The sequence below is a fragment of the Thunnus thynnus genome, chromosome 16 (genome assembly GCF_963924715.1).
Source record: "Thunnus thynnus chromosome 16, fThuThy2.1, whole genome shotgun sequence".
NCBI lineage: Eukaryota > Metazoa > Chordata > Actinopteri > Scombriformes > Scombridae > Thunnus > Thunnus thynnus.
Genome location: NC_089532.1, coordinates 29743598 through 29763793, shown reverse-complemented (window position 1 = coordinate 29763793; position 20196 = coordinate 29743598). Strand labels below are relative to the sequence as shown.

The 20196-nt window shown below is 39.9% G+C and overlaps 1 protein-coding gene across 2 annotated transcripts in view; it reads right to left on the bottom strand.

Annotated features, from left to right (window-relative positions):
* Positions 1 to 20196, bottom strand: part of atp10d (ATPase phospholipid transporting 10D) — a 46933-nt gene that overhangs the window by 18498 nt on the left and 8239 nt on the right. Inside the window, exons 2-6 of one of the 2 annotated variants that reach the window (XM_067613970.1) lie at positions 18878 to 19268; positions 15205 to 15399; positions 4067 to 4275; positions 3492 to 3573; positions 2558 to 2664 (exon numbers count right to left, since the gene is read on the bottom strand). In XM_067613970.1, the coding sequence (XP_067470071.1) occupies positions 2558 to 2664; positions 3492 to 3573; positions 4067 to 4275; positions 15205 to 15399; positions 18878 to 19164 (880 nt within the window). In that variant the 5' untranslated portion in view covers positions 19165 to 19268. Of the gene's footprint in view, positions 1 to 2557; positions 2665 to 3491; positions 3574 to 4066; positions 4276 to 9462; positions 10209 to 15204; positions 15400 to 18877; positions 19269 to 20196 lie in introns of those variants that run through there. The other variant, XM_067613971.1, reaches the window with a different exon arrangement.

Here is a 20196-nt window from a genome sequence, read left to right as displayed (position 1 = left end):
CTCTATCTAAAACAAACTATTTACTTTACTACCACAATTATGTGCAACACTATTTTCTTGTACAATAACAGATTGTCAGCAAGAATCTCAAGTGCATTTTTAACTTGAATTCCCAAAAAAGTGGTTTAGCTCATCTGACAATGTGTGTAGCAATTACCCTGCTTTACAGCATCCGAGCAATTACTCTGGTGAGTACGAGTACGATTCTGATAGAAATGATGGACAAAACAATGAAAATGAGAATTTTCCTTCAATCCCAGCAAGGCAGACAGGAGCTGCAGGATTGCTACAGCACAGTGCAAGCCAGGGTCAAGTCAGTGGTCTTTCCATGCAGCCTGATTCAGGATCTTTAATGTGTTTTTTTTCCCAACATTCTTAGACATTTCCAGATCCCTGAAGCTCAGGTCAGAGAATGACATGACTGAATCAGTGTTTATACTGTACACTGTACTCATGGTGGCCTCTGTCTATCTTTGGCAGGTTGTGGACAGAGCGAGTACTATAACAACACCTGCATACAGTTTAGTGCAGGCAGAGAGGGTGGACGCCTCCTCCCACTCACCTGACTGGTTTCACTTGTATTATCTTTACTCAGAGCAGACACAAAGGAGCTAAGATTCACTTACACTTGTATCATGCTACAGTACATTTGAAACAGACTGAAAACAGGTGAGTTCTGTCACAAATAAAATCTGTAAAAGCAGTGTTTGATGCATGTTGCATCTGACTATATGTGTTTTGTCACAGTATACAACATGATGAAATGGGATTCCTTTGAAAAGCCTGGCATCAAGGCTCCATATTTTTCTCTTCTCCCTCTCAGTCATCTTGCCCAGTGTTCTCTAATAATCTCTTTAGAATGGCTGCTTCAAGGACATAAACCAGGATTGTTTTCCCATACAGTATTTGTTTGCAGTCTGTCAAGAGAAGCTGAACCTTCAACATAGGAACACACTACACAACATTTTTGGGGGTGGATCTGTTAGAAGTTGCATGTAATGATTATTTTTACAGATGTAATCACTTTCAGGTGATACAACCAGCATATTCTTCAGGAAAACATAGGTTCAGGTATGAACATGTGATCTGTAAAAGGATATCTTATCTGGATCCAGGTAAACACATATGAATGGAGGTGTAAATTCATGCAGGACACAATGCAACTGGAATGTAATTAGATCAGCCAGACCAGATCTGAGGTGGTCTGGCTCACATTGTGATTGGATCAAAGTAAGGTGTAAATGTAATACAATCTATGAAGACCGACCACATCCATATGTTTAAATCCAGCCAACAGGTTAAGAGAGCTTTCTTAAGCTGCCCATCAAACAGCCACAGACAAACCCATCCTCTGCGAAGCACAGCCTGTACAGTAGCATTGCCTGTCTTAATCGGGGACCAGTACACCAGCTCCACCTACCTAATCTGCATATTGAGATTTGATTTGAACAGGTGGGGAATACCAGGTGTAGGGGTGATCAAATGTCATCCAGATCTCTTAGCAGCAACTGCCACAGCTTGAGGCTGAAGCCAATACAGAGGTACCTTAAAGTGTAACACTACTGACAGCTGCTCGATGCTCCAACTGACTCCCATTCAAAAAGTCTTAACTTCTCTCTAGAAATACTAAGTCAATTATTTTTTCCAACAAATCATTATCGTCTCAATCTCTAAATTCAGGCCCTCTAATGAGTGTGCTGGTGGTTATTGCTGCATTAATAATATTTGAAGACTTATAGTAGCTTTGATGTCTGCCATGTGGGTGTTGATTGACAACAGTTGGACTTTTGGAGCTTCTGTGTAAAGTATAAACAGTGATTTTTCTTCAGCCACACAGTTGTGTGTTTGTAGTTAAGAAGTAACAAGACCCTAACTGGATGCTTTCATGCAATATTTCACCAAGTTTTATGTGACTTGATTACAATGCCTGTTCTCTTAGCACAATTTAGCTAAAGTAGTTTCCATTAGCCCGAGTGTGCAGCACACATTATTTTTTTCCTACCTGCATTCCGTGAAGACCTGCCCCCACTCCACCTCTGATTGGCTCCGACTGGCTGATCTTCTTATCCTAACCAACCATCTCACTCCTCATTCGTAAACCTATCAAATGAAGGCAATGAGTACCAGCCAATCAGAGGCAGAGTAGGGCGGGTCTCCGCGGAATGGGAAAAAAATAAGGGATGCAGTGCTCGGTGTTCCCTGTGAGCTAGCGTTAGTTTGGGTCTAAGGTAGCGAGGCGTGTTCCAGAGCATGAAAGGAAACACGCCGCACTGCTTATTAACGGAAAAGATGGTGCCGACCATGACTCTGGACTTCAAACCGGCTAAAATGCAAACCAATGGGTGACGTCACACCTCTCTACATCCATCTTATACAAAGTCTGTGGTTAATATACTGAACCAGGTGGAGAAAGACTTACCTGCTTGCCCCTGCAGGATTTTCAATATGGAAATACAAATCACATCAGTCAAATGTGTCATTGTATTGCTTTCACGCAGCGAGCAGTGAACAGACTGATGTGATGAGAGTCAGTCAGATGTGTTGTAAATGCTCTTACCAGCATAGACCACGATGCCCACCACAGTCTCTGTGTTGCGGATGGTGCAGCTCCTCAGCAGGAGGTTGCTGTTATGGAGGCCAACACGAACCCCATTGGAGTGCTCCCTGCAGAACAACACACCCTGAAGTTAACGCTGCATAACATGATCCACTTTTACTCACTGTGAATCCACTAGACAGGTCTATTTCTTTTTGCTGTTGTTGTTGTCTTCTAAATAGACCTCTTTATTTGGGAGACAACAAAAAGTGTGTTTGAGGCATTCTGATGATTTGAGTCAGGTTCTCCTACACAGTGTTATGGAAGCAAAGATTAGCTGGTTGATAACATATTTTCTTACATCCACCATCTTGCTATATAGAGAATATAGCTGTTTTGATCAATCCTACCATTTTGCAAGAAACATTTTACTACTACAACTAATTGTCTCATATCTCATATGGATTGGACACTCTGTTATATGGCCAATGTTATAACATCAATATTCTGTATTCAATATTCTTTATAATACCCCATGAATACAGCCCAGTAAAGGATATTATTAAAAAGTTGTCTTGTTTTCTACAGTATACATTATACATGACACTATTTTGCAGCTTTCTCACCATGTGACCATGTGATGCTGAATTAATTGAAATTTTTTTATGAATAAATGATGCTACATATTATAACAAAAGGTGATCAACATGACTGAAACCTCAGACTAAACATGAATGTGTTCTTGCCCAGGCTACTGACTGCTACATTTCATGGAAATGCTGTCCCAATTCTATCATAAATGCAGACAAAGATATAACATGACAAGTACACTGGGTACACTGTGTAATGTATCTAGATACAGCAATACAAGGTTAATGGAAACATTACCCAATCAAAGACACTGATGTCATATATCAGACTGGTCATGTGAACTTTAAGATGAAAAGGAACTCACATGTAACCTCTGAACCTGCTGAGGTCATTGTTGGGGTTCTCACACTCAATGTGACTGTGGAAGCTCTCAGGGGTGAACTCTACTCCCTGGAAAACACACACACAGTCACACACACACACACACACAAAGAAAAAGAAACATTCAGATCATGCACAGTATATACACAATACATACTACAGGTTGATAATGCCATGCATTTTAAAGTGTCTGCTTTTACTCTGAGTCTGTCAACCATTACTACAGATCCAGGTCTAAATATGGAGTATATATTTTATTACATAACACACAGGGTACACTTAGTCCAAAGTAGACCTATATTCAAATTAGTAATATTTTTGTTCCTCCATGAATGTAAATGAGGTGTATAATGCTGTCCAAAGCAACACAGTCTGGAGTCTCTATTATCAGACTATTCCAAGGATTTCCAAGTCCCTGATTAGTCAGTGCAGAGAAACTTAAGTGAACACATTCAAAAGACAGTAACAAAGGTGAAGAGATTTGATCTAGCTGCCACAAGTTGATGGAGAGACTTGACAGCTCCAGTGGAAAATATTGGAACTTTTCCTTGTCTGCACTTGCCTGCAGTGGGAGGTCCGAAACCACCTGTCTCTGTTTCAGGTTGGTCTCTCCGTCCAGGTTGGCGGTCTCAATGTAACAAACCCCACGGGGGTCAGAGGAATACAGCAGCAACATGTCAGCAGGGATGATTTCATTACAGGACAGACGAACAAAGTCTCCAACTCGCACATCCTTCCAGCACTGCTCAATGTAGGCTTTCTGTTTGCTATGGGACATAAGAATGGACACAGAGGAGGTAGAAGATGAACAAGAGTCTCCAGCCATGCTAGCAACTCTGTGAGGCTAAGGCTAACATCAGCATGCTAACATGCTACAATGACAATACTTACATGTTGATGTTAAGCAGGTATACTGCTTACCATCTTAGTTTAGCATGTTAACATGATAACACAAAGAATGTAAAAGGTTTTCAGATATTTGGTCATAAACCAAAGTATTGGACAAATGGAAATGCTGACCTGATGAATGCCCTAGATGAGAATTCAGAGGATCACCAAAGTTTAAGGGTTTATTTTCGCAGTTGACCTAATGTGGAAAGAGCTACTATTGATATATTTTACATCAAAGTCAACAGCCAAATTCCTTGCATGGGTGTGGTCATTTGAAGACTTGCTCCAGAATGTTGCCAACAGCACTAGTGAGATTTTCGGGAGCGATAAACTTTCTCTCATTAAGCTGGGGGATAATTTTTGTCATCCAGCATTTGACATCCTCGATACAACTTAACAGACACTGAAGGTTATGTGCTTTACCCAGTTTAAAAGGGAAATAAAGCTGAAATACAGCACTATCCAATCACTATCCAGTCTGAAAAAGTATCCTGGATGCACTGTGACAATACTGTTAATAGCCCTGTATGCACAACAGTTTGTACAGTAAAAAAACAAAATCTAAGGGCCCCTGCATGCTGTTTATGCCAGTCTGCAAACACAGCTGCAAAACTCCACAATTACCAAATTAGTGCTGGCACCTCAGCCCCCATATGCCATTCAAATGTTAAACATCACAGTCCAAAGTTGAGTGTGGCAGCTGCTTATTGATGATGTGGCTCCCAGTCTATGTGACAGTTTTAATCAGCTGGTGGTCACACAGAACATCCTCTGTCCATGGAACACCATTTTGGTACTGTTTTATCTGCTTCTTATACCATGGTCTGGGTGATTCTGAACGGCTGCAGGGTATCCATTAATTCCTGATAATGGGCACCTACACCCATATGTCTTCTTGCATCACTTGTTGGGGGCAGGCTGGAGAAACAGCCATAAAACCTCTTCAGTCCTTATACAAACAAACTCTAAAAACTCTGGATAAAAAGCCAATGCATTTCCATCACTGTAGGGTACTGGAGAAATACAATTTACTGAGCTTTGAGAATTTTAGATTATTCTCAAATTTGTGCCTAGTTTATAAAATTTTAAATGGTTTGGCCCCTCCTCCACTATGTGACTTTGTGTACACTCACTCAGTAAGTTCTATTAGATCCTCCAGAATATCCTCTATACAAGATTGTACCATACCATTTCATCACACTGCATTTAGACAGTCAGCTTTCTCTGTGAAAGCCACCACTCAGTGGAATACTCTACCTGATGATATGAAGAACTGTAGTTCTATCAATACATTCAAGGCCAAACTAAAACATGTGTTAAAGACCAAATTGCAAATTAGCTTCGAGCTAACTCCAGTGCAGTGCATCTTTAATGTTTAAAACTGCACACTGTCCCAATCAATAAATCAAATCAAACTAAATAGTTCCTGTGAAACTGTCTGTTCACTGTTCTAAATGTATGTGCTGGCTAAAATGAGTAACCATAGCAACTTGGAGGCAGTCAGAGCCTCCATTTACAATTTATTGCAACACGTTAACAAGCTAACATCTAATTACAACAATGAGTGCCTTCAGCATTTCTTTTATTCTTTTCTATTTGGAGAATATGACAACTCTGATGACTGGGATGCAGCTGAAGAAAGAGAAATTGAAAAGAAAAGGGAGAAACAGCACAAGGAGTTAACACCGAGAGAATTAAATCAAATAGAAGATGAATAAGATGAGATCAACACAAAAAAACAATGAAATGGGCAGTTAATACATTGAGAGACTTCCTTGCACAAAAATGAAAGGACTTTGAAAACTACACCGCCGATGCTGTGAATGAGGCCTTGTAGAGGTTTTATGCCGCTGTCCAGTCCACCAAGGCAGGGGGGGAGAGACAGGGACGGGGTCAAATATGTCAGCCTGGAACACAATCCACAAATTAAGACTCATAAAGACCCAAATGACCCAGACAAGGAAAACCTAAGAGGTTTTATGTTTGCCAGGCCTGAGGTCCACTGCGGTTGCAAGTTTCAAATTATATATTTCCAAATATCCATCAGATGCCAAATCTTTCTACCTCCACCCTAAGTGTGCCGTGGTCTACAGCCGGGAGCCAATGAGTGTCCACTACTTCAGGAACATGATGTAGAGGTGTCTTTTTTTATTTATTTATATGATTTCCACTGGCTCCTCTGTGGGCAGAATTAATTGTTGACATGTTTCTTTGCAAAAACCACAAATTACTACCTGTGGTTTTTAATTATTTTAAACAAAATTGTTTGACAAGCTCATGAATGGCCGTACTGTTTGAAAAATTGTATAAGCAATATAGATCAGGCCTAAATGTTGCAAGCCTAATGAAAACGGTCCTGTTAATACAATGTATCTAGTCTGGCCTACAAACCTCTGCTAGCATTGGCATCAGCATGCTGCAGACACCTCGATATTAGAATTAAATTAAGTGAAAAAAAGAATCTATCATATTATATGATATTTACACTAAGTGTAGTCTTTCAGTGCCTCATCCTCTGACCACAGGATGTCGACTGTAACACACAAGCTGCAAGAATTACACTGCCCCTCTGAACTTACTGATACTTTGTATCACATAAGCGATCATCTCACATCCTATTCGCGATTCAACTTCCTACTTCAGGCTGTGGCTGACAGTACACGTGGCCTATCATTTGTGAGAATCTTGATATTGATTCCTGTTCAGTGGACACAGGACGTCTGCTAGGGGCTGTTAGCCGAGCTGCTGTGAACGTTTGCTAAGCTTGTTTTCTCTAATAACTAAGATACAGAAGTTCAACATGTTTTTTTTACCGGGGATGAATTATCCACAGAGGTCTCCTCCTCTCCAAAGCAAATGTACACGGGGAATAAAACTTGTTAAAAACAGTGGGTAAAGCAGTTTCACGTTAAAAATCATTGTTTCTCTGATGCTATTCAACAGAAAGAGGAAGTCTGGGAGGGGCTGCTGGCCAAGCTGCTGCTAACGTTTGCTCAGCTTATTTCTCTGATAACTTAAGATCCAGACATCCAATAACTAGAATCCTTCATCCAGTTAAAAGATACAGTTAAATACGACCAAGATCTAAAAAAGTTTATCATGAAAATGTAGCTTAAAACTGAATAAAAGTCAATATATGACAGTTTCTGGCAGGCATCCACAATGTCGACGTATTATCTTGTATGCCTATACTCTTTGGTAGACGCCATTGCGATGGACAACCACAACGCCAATGTATTATCTTGTGGGTGTATACTCTTTGGTAGAGGCCATTGTAGCAGACAAACACAACGCTGACACATGTATCTTGTGCGCGTATACTATTTGGTAGAGGGGATATGACACCATTGACAGATGATGAAATGAAACGGATCGTTACCTTGATTAAGATTACGAATTTCTCTGGGTTTGAAAATTGTTGGACACATTTTGGATGATGTAAGTACACAACTCAACAATATATAACATAGGTCTAGTTGTTTTTAGACATTTTAATGCAGAATAGTTACATATTATAGCTCTTGGTGTCATTTGCCAACAGTAAGGCTGTACATATCAAAGGTTCAGTGGAAATACAAACACCTGTCAATTGATCTACACTGTGTGTGAATACAATTAGTGGTTAATCATTACACTGTAACACTCACAGTCCCACACCCTTTACCGATAATGACTGAAATACAGTAGGGTAGAGGAGTTACTGTAATTGTACAGTTTTGTACAGTGAGTCATGAGTTATGAGCTTATCCAAAGTAAACTACTCCAATTAAACTGCAAGCACTGCAATACAGACATACTGCAATGTGGTGATAAAAGATTTCTTTTTAAATTACCACCATTAGTGGTGAGTGTCATGCAAACCAGGCTTCCAAGAGAAAACAGTTACAGGAGTTTATGACCAGTGTGCTGGTAAATAGTCCAGACACAGATTTTTATTTAAGTGATGTGTCAAATAGACTTTAGAGGACCTCAAAAAGAAAATACCCACTATCTAAGACTACTATTGGAACAGAGAGTTTAAACATGAGAAGGATATTTTTATTTCTTTTTAATTAGATTTTGCTTTAGATTGGATTTCAGTTCCACCTGCATTTTAGGTAGTTTTAACGTGCAGTGACCATTCTATTTTTTTCTTGAAATTTTATTTCCATTATAATACTCACGGATCATCTATTAGTCACAGTTGAACAGTTTTCATTAAGACTTTTTCTTTAACATTGTTTAAACACAGAGGTAACCGTGCATATTTTAATAATAATGTTGCACTCGGTCAGTGTTATGGGTCTCTCGATTGTCATTCTGATGGCAGTGACACTACAGGGTAACCAGGCTAACTTGACTAAGCCAGCTAGCATACATCCATGAACATGCTACAGCTAAGTGGTGTGCTGCCAAAACATTCCAGGTGGAACTCGTGCTCTAGAATTATTGTTTGCACATGTTGAACTAAGTGGATTATTGACAGTAATCAATAATCCACTTGACAGTAATTGTTTGGGTCACACAGCGTATTCTTCATACGACTGCGTGCACTGAACCATAACGTCCGTACTGTGACGGTTTGGAAGGTATACACGTACTGTTACACCCCCTCCTTTGTTACAGGTTCACCATCTGATCATCAACCAAATCATGCCAACGTCCATGTTGTCGAGCCTTACTGGAAGTCTTGACCTGATTTTTTTTTTCTTTTTTTACCACTTTGACCATAGAAGATGGTGAAAATCATAGCATCTGTAATTTTATTTTATTGTAGGTTACATTCTAGTTTACACATAGTCCCCTTTTGTTTTGTTTTGTCATTCTTCATACATTCTTAACTTTGGAAGTACTTTGACACATTTCTCCCAGAAATGCAGGAAGTTAAGTCTTCTCTTTTTTTAATTTCTGCAAGAAATCTAGTAAGTGGACTTTGACTTTCTGTTAACTAGTTACTAGAGCGAGAACACAGCAAAACAAGAGAGCATGCAACTGAGTCACAAATTTCCTTCTTGGAATTAAAAATCAAACCAAATTTCAACACAAAGTAGAATACACATGGCCATAAAAATAAGACAACCTACCTGCTGTAAACATGGCAGAGAAGCCTGTTAATCAAATGATCCAACTTAAACCTGCGGTAGTCTTCCCACATATCCTTGATGGCTGTCACTGACAGCACCAGTAGGATAGGCGCCAGAGCGATCTCTGGCTGGAAGGCCTCCACCACTGGGACAAAGTTGAGAGCAGCCAAGAAGATGAAGTAGACATTGGCGAGGCGATGTAGCTGCTCAAAGAGATTTTTGGGGAGGAAGGAGAGGATGGAATACTTTGTAGTCTGGATCTTGTTGTTTTTATATGACTTCAGGAGTTGACTCAGTTCCTCATCCTCTGTGGAGGAAGGTCCCACTGTCCTCTTCTTCCGCAGGTGCTTCTTGGTAGAGTGAAGACGGGACAAAGGCTCCAAGCTATACATGAGTCCACTGCTCCACTGGATTCACAGCAGCCTGCCAGTTTATGTTTCTACTTAGAAGACTTACCCACCGGAAGTTATCCTCCAGTTGTAATGAGAATATTTGCTGTGAGTATTTGTGCTGTACCTTCCACTTACTGACCATTTTCATGTGGAATCACATGATTCCACATGAAAAAAAAGACCTCCCTGTCTTTCCTGAGGGTCGGCTTGCACGTGAGGTGGGACTGAGTGGATAGTTAACTATCTTTGTGACAGAATTCACAGACACTCCTTTAAAGGGCACTGACACTGTAAACAAACTCAAGGTTCAAGTTTTACAACAATTCAGCGGCATGGATTGTGCTGTCATTGATTTCCTGATGATCCTTCAAGAATGAAGTGGTGCACAAGTCCATATTATGTATATTAGGGAAACTGAAAAGCATAGTTTGATTAATCTATCTGTTGTAGAAAATCCTTTTGATAATATTGTATTACATTGTAACACACTGATTGGGGTGGATGGAGGACGTATAAAGCACAAGGCTTTTATATCAGAGACAAAGGTTTATAACCTGCCCCACACTTGTGATTAGAGTTACACAAATGATTGATAGTTTTGGTTTAGTTTTGGAAAAGTAAACTACGCATGCTTCCAAATAGCATTGACTTTTAAAAATATTGAATCAATTGAGTTGAGTTGCCCAAACAGAACATGCAAATGTTAATTATCCTTTCATGATTGGATACTGTAGAAAACCTAACGAATAGATACCTTCAGTATGACCAGTTTGTAGCTTTACAGATACAGGACCGGGTCACAGTGGGAGCAGACAGAGCAAGGTAACCCAGATGTCCCTCTCCTCAGCAAAAATCCAGAGATGTTCCAACGGCAGAGATATATAACATATTTAATCCCTCCAGTGTGTTCTGAGTCTTCCCTGGGCTCTCCTACCAGTTGGGCATGCCCGGAACACACACAGTGTTGCTTAGCAGTAAACAAAAAGATGAACTGCTGGAAAAGATCAAGCGAATCCCACTGTCAAATTCAACAGCTACCAGAAGATCTGAAATTTTAGCCAAGGATGTGCAGTCAAAGCTTGATGCTGCCATGAAGAGTGCACCATGCATAGGCCATGCAGACAAATCAACTGATATGATAATGCCCAGATTTTCTAGAGAGGATTTCTGTGAGGACCTGTTAGATATGACAGCATAGGCAACACACAGGAGGAGATGTTAACACAGAGAGGGGTCAGCCTGAAATCTGTGGTTTCCATCGCCACTGATGGGGTGTCCTCCATGACAGGGAGACAGAGAGGAGCTGTGACTATACTGTACCACTGTATTATCCAGTAGTTTGTTCTGTGCCCTGCTCTGGCAGAAGACCATGCTGAAGTTATCAATACAGTGATGAAACTTGTTAATGTCCTCAGGGCATCTTCATCCTATCAACATCAATTCCTAAAAAGAAGCTGATGCAAATGCAAATGACGTACTGCTGCACTGCAAGGTAAGATGGCTAAGTTAGGGTGCTGAAGCATGTTTGGGAAAGGAAATAAAAAGTTTCTCAGTACAACAGAAAAGCCATACAGTTCTCAATTATTTGGCAAGTTGAGAGAAAAATTGATATAATGGCATTCTTGGTTGACATCACATGACATCTGAGCTTAATGAGCTAAACTTCAAGCTGCAGGGAAGTAACAACTGAGTGTGTGACTTAATAGCAGCTTTCCAGTCTTTCCAGAAAAAAATGGACATTTTCAAGGTTGATCTCCAAGCAGACTGTACACATTCCCCACAGTGAAACAACAAATGCAGGGAGAGAGGGAGGTCTCCTCTTATATTGAGTTTATAAGGAAACATACCTTATCTGGGGAGGAGTTTGTGTGACTGGACCTCTTGTAACAGTAAGCGGTGTAATTAATCACACCATAAAAATGTAACTGCACTTGTTTGTTATTTTACTTCATGGTAGATGTTTCTTGATGTCAAGTAGACTGCATACTTTTCAGACCATGAGCTGCCTGCATGTTACAAGACAATGACGCATGATTATGTGTGTAAGGTACTGCTGTGTGATTCTCATGTTTGAACTGATTTTGGAGAGGAAATGGAGAGAGGTGGGAGGGAGGGTTGAAAATGGCAGAAAGGGAGGTAGCGTTTCATCATGACCGGTTTTCTGCTCTGGTATAAAACACAACCAGCCATATGAAGTTGAGTTTCAGTTCCTTTCCTCTGGCTCACCCTGTCTATCATGAGCTAAATGTTCTGCTTTCTGGAAATTCCTGTCCCAAAGACTAACAATGATACACATGACAGCCAGTGCGTGTTTACGGTCTGCATGAATGACAGAAAAGTTGTTTTACTCTTGAGGCTTGCATTTGACCAGCACTGCAAACAGTTGATAAATCCTGGGTCATGGGAAAGTGCTACCTCAGGAGCAAAGACTTTTTTGGGTGTTTTTGGTGGTATCTAGTCATGTTTTGCTGCAAAGGTTTTGAGCTATCTGCGTCTAGGTTTTTCAATACGGTGGAGGGGCTGTTCTTCTGTATGGAGCTCTACATTGTTGTTGTTGCATACTGGGAAAGTGGGGCTCCGTCATCAGCTTAGCTGTGATTTAAGGTTTAAAGGTCCAGTGTGTAGTATTTAGTAACATCTAAAAGAACAGACTTAGTAAAAACTGAATAGATTATTTATAAGTATATCTTAATTAGTGTCTAATCAGCTGAAAATAATAATTGTTGTGTTTTTGTTACCTTAGAAATAAGCCCTTTATATCTACATGGGAGTGGGTCCCCTTCCATGGTGGCCGCCATGTTGCATCGCCATGTTTCTTCTATAGTGCAGAACGGACAAACCTAACACTGGCTCCAGTGAGGGCCTTACGCATTTTAGATTCAGTGGGCGACTACCGGAAATGCACTGGTTTTAGAACGAAGAAGAACGGACCAAACATTTTGTGTTGTGAGAAGTTTTTGAAACCAAAATCTGATAAATGGAGGATTAAACTTATTTAGAAAATCACAGGAGCGTGAATTGTCATCGTCAAAGAAACAAAAACACAAAGAAGCTAAACGAAATCGGGACAAGCAACGGCATAAAACGAGGATAAACCCAGATGGAAATCCCTGATGAGAGAAATGTTTGCAGACTAACGCCGAAGTTTCCAGTTTACTGCTGGACAGGTAAGAGTGTAATGTATATTTATTTTGCCCTGCTGGTAATGGTTCAAAACCTAGATGATGTGCAATGTTTATTAGCAGTGCATTAGTTTCCCTGAAAAGACACACCACCACGTAACGTTAAATATTAGCACACTTTAGCCTCAGTTTGTGCCTCTCATGGAGCTGGTGGTCTGACAAGAGACAACAGGGAGGCGACGTCGTGCTAATACCCCAACAATTTATTCATTTGCTGTGGCAGTAAGACAAAACATTGACTGATAACTAAGATATTTAGCGCTGGTGATGTGCTAAAGACAGTAAGTCTGAATAATGAGTTAGTGTGAAAGATAAACTGAGGAGAAGTCTGCTCATCACTGAGTTAATATATCCTGTGAATATTTTTCATAGTGCTCCATGATTTCATTGTTTGCTCCTAATTTGTCATTTAGGAGCACATGTACACACTGGGGGAGGGGAGGTTAGCTTATAGTCCAACACAAGTAACGTTTTCCCCGTTTCAGTGTTGAAAAACATGTAATTGCTACCAGAGTTTTAATTTTACATTTATCAGTCAGTCTGTTATTTATTTTGGTGTGTTTATCCAGGCCAGCCAAGGCTCCCAGCATCTTAGGACGTAAAAGAATGTATTACAAGGGTTTGTGTCATGTACAGAAAACACTGGAAAATGGGTGGCAGCAACTTCACAATTGCACAGTAACTATTAAAAAGTCCACTGAAAGCACTGTATTTTCTACATATGCCACACAGAATGATTGAATGATCTTTATTTACAGCAGAGCCATCTCTAAGGCGCATTGCAAACACACACTAAAACAGGCAATGTTGTCAAGGTAACAGGCCTTTGTCATATGAGGAAAATGTGGGCTACACCTCAGCCTCACACACAGGGTGATAGTGAGGATGAAAATGAAGACGAAGATGACTAGAAGTTGAGTTGATTCAGTAGATTCACATGATTTGAGTCAAATGAGTCACATGTTTTGTTATTTTAGAGTTATTTTTGGCATAGCCTTAGTTTATAAATAATTTAGCCTAATTTAAAACAATACTTAGGATAGATAAGATATGGGATTAAAAACATGTTCCCCCTCAAAATAACCTTGTTTATTTTTGTTGAATAGGAGTGCATTTATGTTTAAACAATAACTTAACTATCATTGTGGCATGTCTTGATAACCTTACAGTGAAGGTGTAATAAATGATTAAAAAATAAATAAGGTCTGATGATTCGTGATTACAAAAGTTCTAATCAGTCAGGAATAGGTGTGGTTTTAAGTATTAATAGCTATTTATAGGCTGTATGGGCTAAAACGCACAAGAAGCCTCCTCTACAGTAATTCAGTACATGTTTACAATCAGGTAGTCAAACTCATTAAAATATGCAATAATTAAGATCATTGTATATGATGGAATAGTGGCATTAGAATGTACCAGAGGCCACCAAAATTGGGCTTTTACCGACAAGCCCCTTGTGAAAGCCCCTGGAACCCCTAGCTGGCTACTTTGTCCCACTGGATGGCTACTCCATACCCTTGTGGAAAGCCCTGAGCAAACATACCATTACCTTACCATGTTCTGAATCACATGTGCTGGCCAGAGCTATTAAGGCAAGTTCATCACGAATCCAGTTTAGCTGCAGGTCAGCTGACCCTGTGTTCATTTTGACACACTAATAAGGTACAACTTAGTACACAGCTGAATGTTAAACCCCTGTACGTTCCCATATAGCTGGACCAGTTCTAAACTTCAGCTAAACCATGGTCAGATGCTAAATGACAAAGGCAGCATTTCTAAATTTTGCCTTGCCAGCTTCAATAAAGCATTCATGTACTTTTCTTTAACCATCCTTCAGATATTCTTTAAGACAAGTGCACAGGCCTAATACATACAGTGTTTCCCCTATAACTGTACAGGCCTGGTGGGCCACCAGGCCAACGAGAGGCCCCACTGGGCCAAAAAAATATTTTCTTTAATGCCAAAAATAACGCCAAATATCCATTCATTCGTTAATCAATAATCATTTGTGTTTGGGAGCCTCTGTGTGGCACTGTTCTGACACATGAGTCAACCTCGGTGTCTTTGCCTGGGAAATTCTTGACATACACACTGACATATATATCATAACCATGTAGAAAGTTAAAAAAAAAAAGGACTGTCAATGGAACTGGCCATGGTTCACTCACCCACAGTACACCCGCACTACATTGTTGTTGACCTTCTTGTCAAACAGGTAGCGTCTGTAGTCTTCCAGGGCATCTTTGATGGCAATCACAGTGAGGACGACCAGCAGGGGAATCATGGTGATCTCCTTCTGAAAGGCTTCAACAACTGGCACCCAGTTCAGCAACGCCAGGAACAGGAAATAGAGGTTGGCAGCCCTGCACAGAGAAGACCAGAGCAGAACATCAATAAACAGAAATCACTAAAGTGCAGGTGCTACCAGATCATTTGTCATGATGTACAACCAGACCAGCTTGCATCTCCTGCAAACATACTGTTTGCTTTTAGCCATGCTAGCAATGTCTTTCTGTCAGTCCACAACTTTGGTGAAATATCTAAACAACTATTGGATGCATTTCCATATAGCTTTCTACATACATTTGTGGAAAAAACGTGTGGCCGTCAGTCAACTGAGGGCTAATAACCTGATCTGGTGCTTTCTATCCAAATGTCACAACTTACACAGACTGTAAAAAACACTAAACCAATGTGCCATGGATTTCCTTACAGTGAATACCACAAAGAATACACTGGCTGTGTGGCAATTGGAGGATTTGATACTGAAATGAATGTCCCTGAAATGAGACATAGTGTCAACTTGTTTGGGGTTGTTTTATTGGAGTTTGGATGCATTCCACCCAAAAGAGACAAAATGACCACTGTCTGGAGGACAGTACACAGCCTTGTAAGGTTTCCTGGTAAAAATAATATAAAAGTGCTGGTTTACCCAATTTACAAAAATGCACAGTAGAGTAGAAGTTCACAAAAAAAGAAAAACTGTTGAATAACAGGGCGATCATGTCTGGAAAGAAACATTAGTGTTGAAATTTACTATGTAGATTTACAATGTGTAAAGTTACAATGTTGTGAACATCACACTCCATGTAATGGGATATTTGGGTATTGGCTGAACTGTCAGACAGATATCTCAAATTCTGGATGATTAAAACCAAAACTATTTGCATGTGTAGATACTTCTAGAGGGAAGAGACCTGATGAAATGACCTTTAAACTCAAGCTCTCTGTTCCAGAATGATCTAGGTCATTTTGATTTTCAGCATTATCTGTTTTTATTGATCGTAAGGCATTGTTAAACAGGAAGTGTGTGAGTGCATTGACCCTGTTGCTCAATGTTCCTCATGATTTTTATGTCCCCATTCTGATCACAGCTTTATGTCAAACAATCTGAATCATCTGACGAGTGCTACAGTGTCTTGTGGTGTGATTCCAGTTGAAAGCACTGTGGTTTAGAATGGAACTCTGAGATGTAAATACACAGGTTCTGCATCACATTACACATTTCAAAGCGGTTTATTTAACTATTCAAATTTAAAACTAAAGGTTAGGGTTCTTATCTATGTATCTGCTATGTTGTTATATTCTCTTATCCCCCCATAACTACCTGTAGCTCTCCATGTCAACTTCAGCAAAGTTACAAAACCATTTGATGTTTTATGTTGTTATTTGTTCCTTGTTCTGTCTCATGATAAATACTTTATTTATTGTGTGTTGGCCTTATTAAACCACTTGTTACCCCGAGTTTCAATAAGTATAAATTAACTGATTAACTTAAATCAATTTACTCAAGGCAAAAAACTCTGACAGTGTCCATATTTCTGATTTAGTAAAAGAGTGTCTTGTGTTATTCCACATCCAGCAGCTCTGTCATTTCTGTACTGACCTCAGCAGCTGAGGACAAACTCATTTCTGTTTCTGACTTTGCTGCATTTACTTCCCTAACAGGTTTGCTTCTTCATCCAACCAGTATTGGAAGACAAGACAAACAATACAATTCATCCACATCCACATAATTACATCCTTTATCAACATATCTAACTTGTTAACATGTCACAGTATTCAGGGGCTCCTATGACACAGCAAAGATTAAAGTGTTCTCCAGCTATCTTTGGGTTTGACTCTTTTTTGTTAACATGTAGCTGACTCATCTTTAAGTGAGGTAGATCACCATGGTAACCAGGGAAGATCACCATGGTAACCTATGCTGCACAACTAACCTGTCTGAAGCAGGTTCAGTTCAGAGGATCAGATCAAAACTGTGGGCAACCTGACTACTGACCAATCAAATTACTGGAGAAACATTCTCACAGGATTCTGACAGGGACTAAAGTGCTGAGTTTACAATAAAGTGACCAGTTATAAAGAGCAATAGAGACACTTTTAGACATCAGTAGAATGAAGCATGATATTGACATCTAATTGACATTGTGGGTGTATGTGATGTGCTGTTATGTGTAGCTTTGTATTTTGTATGGTGTGTTCTGTGTGGGTTTTTTTTTTTATTTTGGTTTTTTTGTTTGTTTTTTTGCTTTGTACTGTTTGTTGTTGTGCTGTTGTATGTTTTTTTAATTGTGGGGGACTATGGATGCAAATCAGCTTCGAGCTTACTTCGGTGCCGTGCATCTTTAATGTTTAAAACTTCACACTGTCCCAATCAATAAATCAAATCAATATACCTGGTCATCATAGTCAGGCTTGGTGTTCACAGGATTAACCTGCATGACTATGATCTACAATGTCTTGCATCATGTTTTATAGAGCCATCAGAGTGTGAACCAAAGGCTGTCAGGATAAACCATACCACCCCACCAAAACCCTGAATACACCATTCTTTGGAAAATACTGTTATGTGAAATATACAGTACAGTATGTGTAGTAAATGGGCTTAACCCTTTAGAAACACTGGTATGGTCCTTTAATATACAGTGAATCTAAGACATTTTAATGTAAATAGCCTGAAAGGATAGGCTCACAATTTTTCAAGTGTGTCTTAAAACAACAGTCAGGTGTCCATATGAACAGTGAAAGAGCTTTTCCTCACTGTTATCATTCCTCCTGTTGATACTGGATATTAAAAGATCCCCTTCAAATGTGCTTTCAATGTAAGTGATGGAGGCCAAAATCCACAGTGTGTCCACACAGTCATTTAGTGCAAAAATGCATTTAAAAGTTGATGTGAAGCTTATATGAGTCTTCATCAGTCTGAGTCATATCAAGTGGATATCTGACACATTTACAGTCTTTTTAGCATCAAAATCCCTCTTTGTGTTTCCTTGGACAGTATTTCCTTGTTGAGCTGCAGTGGAAGTGTAGTAACAAAAAGACTGTAACACTGAAAGATATCTATTTGATTTGACTCATTTGGATGCTGAAGCTTCATATTAGCTTCAGATAAACTTTTAAATACATTTTTGCACAGAAGGAGGACTGTGGATTTTGTCCTCCATCACTTACGTTGTAAGGTCATTATGAAGGGATCTTCTAATGTTCAGTTTGAACAGGAGGAATGATTACAGCAAGATAAACATGTTCATTTGGGCTCCTGACTGTTGTTTTAAGACAGACTTGAAAAATTGTGAACCCGTCCTTTAATTAGGGTAAGTGGATTCTATGCACAGTGAGCAATTATTACATTCCATGACATCTATTCTCAGGCCAAAAGATGAGACAAAGGAGTGTTATTATTCCAATCTGTGCATGGTGATATATGTATTCCTCTTCCTTTTCCATTTGTTCTCAGCTCTCATTAGCAAATTATAAAGCAAAGCAAAAGACTAAACAAAGCAGAAATTATTTCATTTAATAATTTCATGCCACTTGCCAAAGTAAAAGTCTGACCTGTGAAACTGCTGGAAAAGGTTCATGGGGATGAAGGTCAACAAGCTGTACTTGGTAGTGCGGATGGCATTGACCTTGTAGTCTTTGGAGATGGCTTGGTACTCCTTCTGGTGGGGCCCATGGCGGGCAAACACTGTTCTTCTCTTCCCACTGCATCTGTGTGGGGAGCTGTGGGGGTCCAGGGAGCTTTTGTTGGGCAGGCCATCAGGGGCAGAGTACCAGCCTCGCCCCGAGTCTCCTGCTAGCAGCTGCCGACAGCGATGCTGCACCCAGTGGAGCCGCTCCATCTACACAGCAGGGGCTCAAAATGGGCTGTGACAGTGGCCAGGCCCCCTCCTCTGTGGCCTCCTGCTCCTCTGTGCTCCACAGTGGACTTCACAATGTCCTCATCCTGCAGATAGAAAAAATCATAAATCATTGCTCTAGTTTGTTTTTATCAAGGCTCTCCAGTTTAAAGTGTAAGGTTGTGCATTTCTCTTATTGTCAACAAATCCAATGAAAAGGTCCAATGCGTATTTTTGTCTTTCAATACTTAATGATACCCAGTCTATTAGTAGTTTCCTTTTTTTTTAAAAGGCAAAAAAATTGGGGACTATTTTCAGCGGCAGATGAATCCACACTCGGTGTTCTAGTGAGTATTTCTAGCAGCAGGATGGTGTGTGAGTGGGATAGAGTCAAAAGAAACTCCAGTGTGTGTGTTCATGGTAATGAAGTGCAACAGTGTGGCTCACTGATGTGTTTTAATAGTTTTTGGACAACAGTGGAGCTGTATGGCCCAGAGGAATAAGATACATCACAATACTTGTTAGTAGATCAGTTCATTACATGAGAGTAACACCAGACTCATCCTTCAAACCTACATTAATTCATTGTTTTGGCTACTTGGGAACATAGGAACATGCTATGAACACAACATATTATCACATTATGAAATTGTTATGGTGAAACTGAAAATAACTGCCTGCTGCTGCTGGAAACAAATTTAAGAGAGTAGAGCTGGTGTGCAGGAAAGCCAAAATAAATGTCTAATAATATACTTAGTATATGTCTCTCCTGTGAGTGAACATGCATGCAGAAGATGACGAAGCAGCAAAAGTAAAGGCTATTCATTCACTTGCCATGCCCTAATATTTCCTGTATTACAATCATTGCGTAATAATCTTTCATCAGTTACCTGAGAATACAGACACTCAGAAACACGATCAAAGTTCGAACTTTCCTCGGAATAGCTATAAAGGATGTCTGTCATATAGACCATTTTTACTGCTTTTAGAAAATGACCACTGATACACAGCTGAGTCAAAGACGCAGCCCGTACC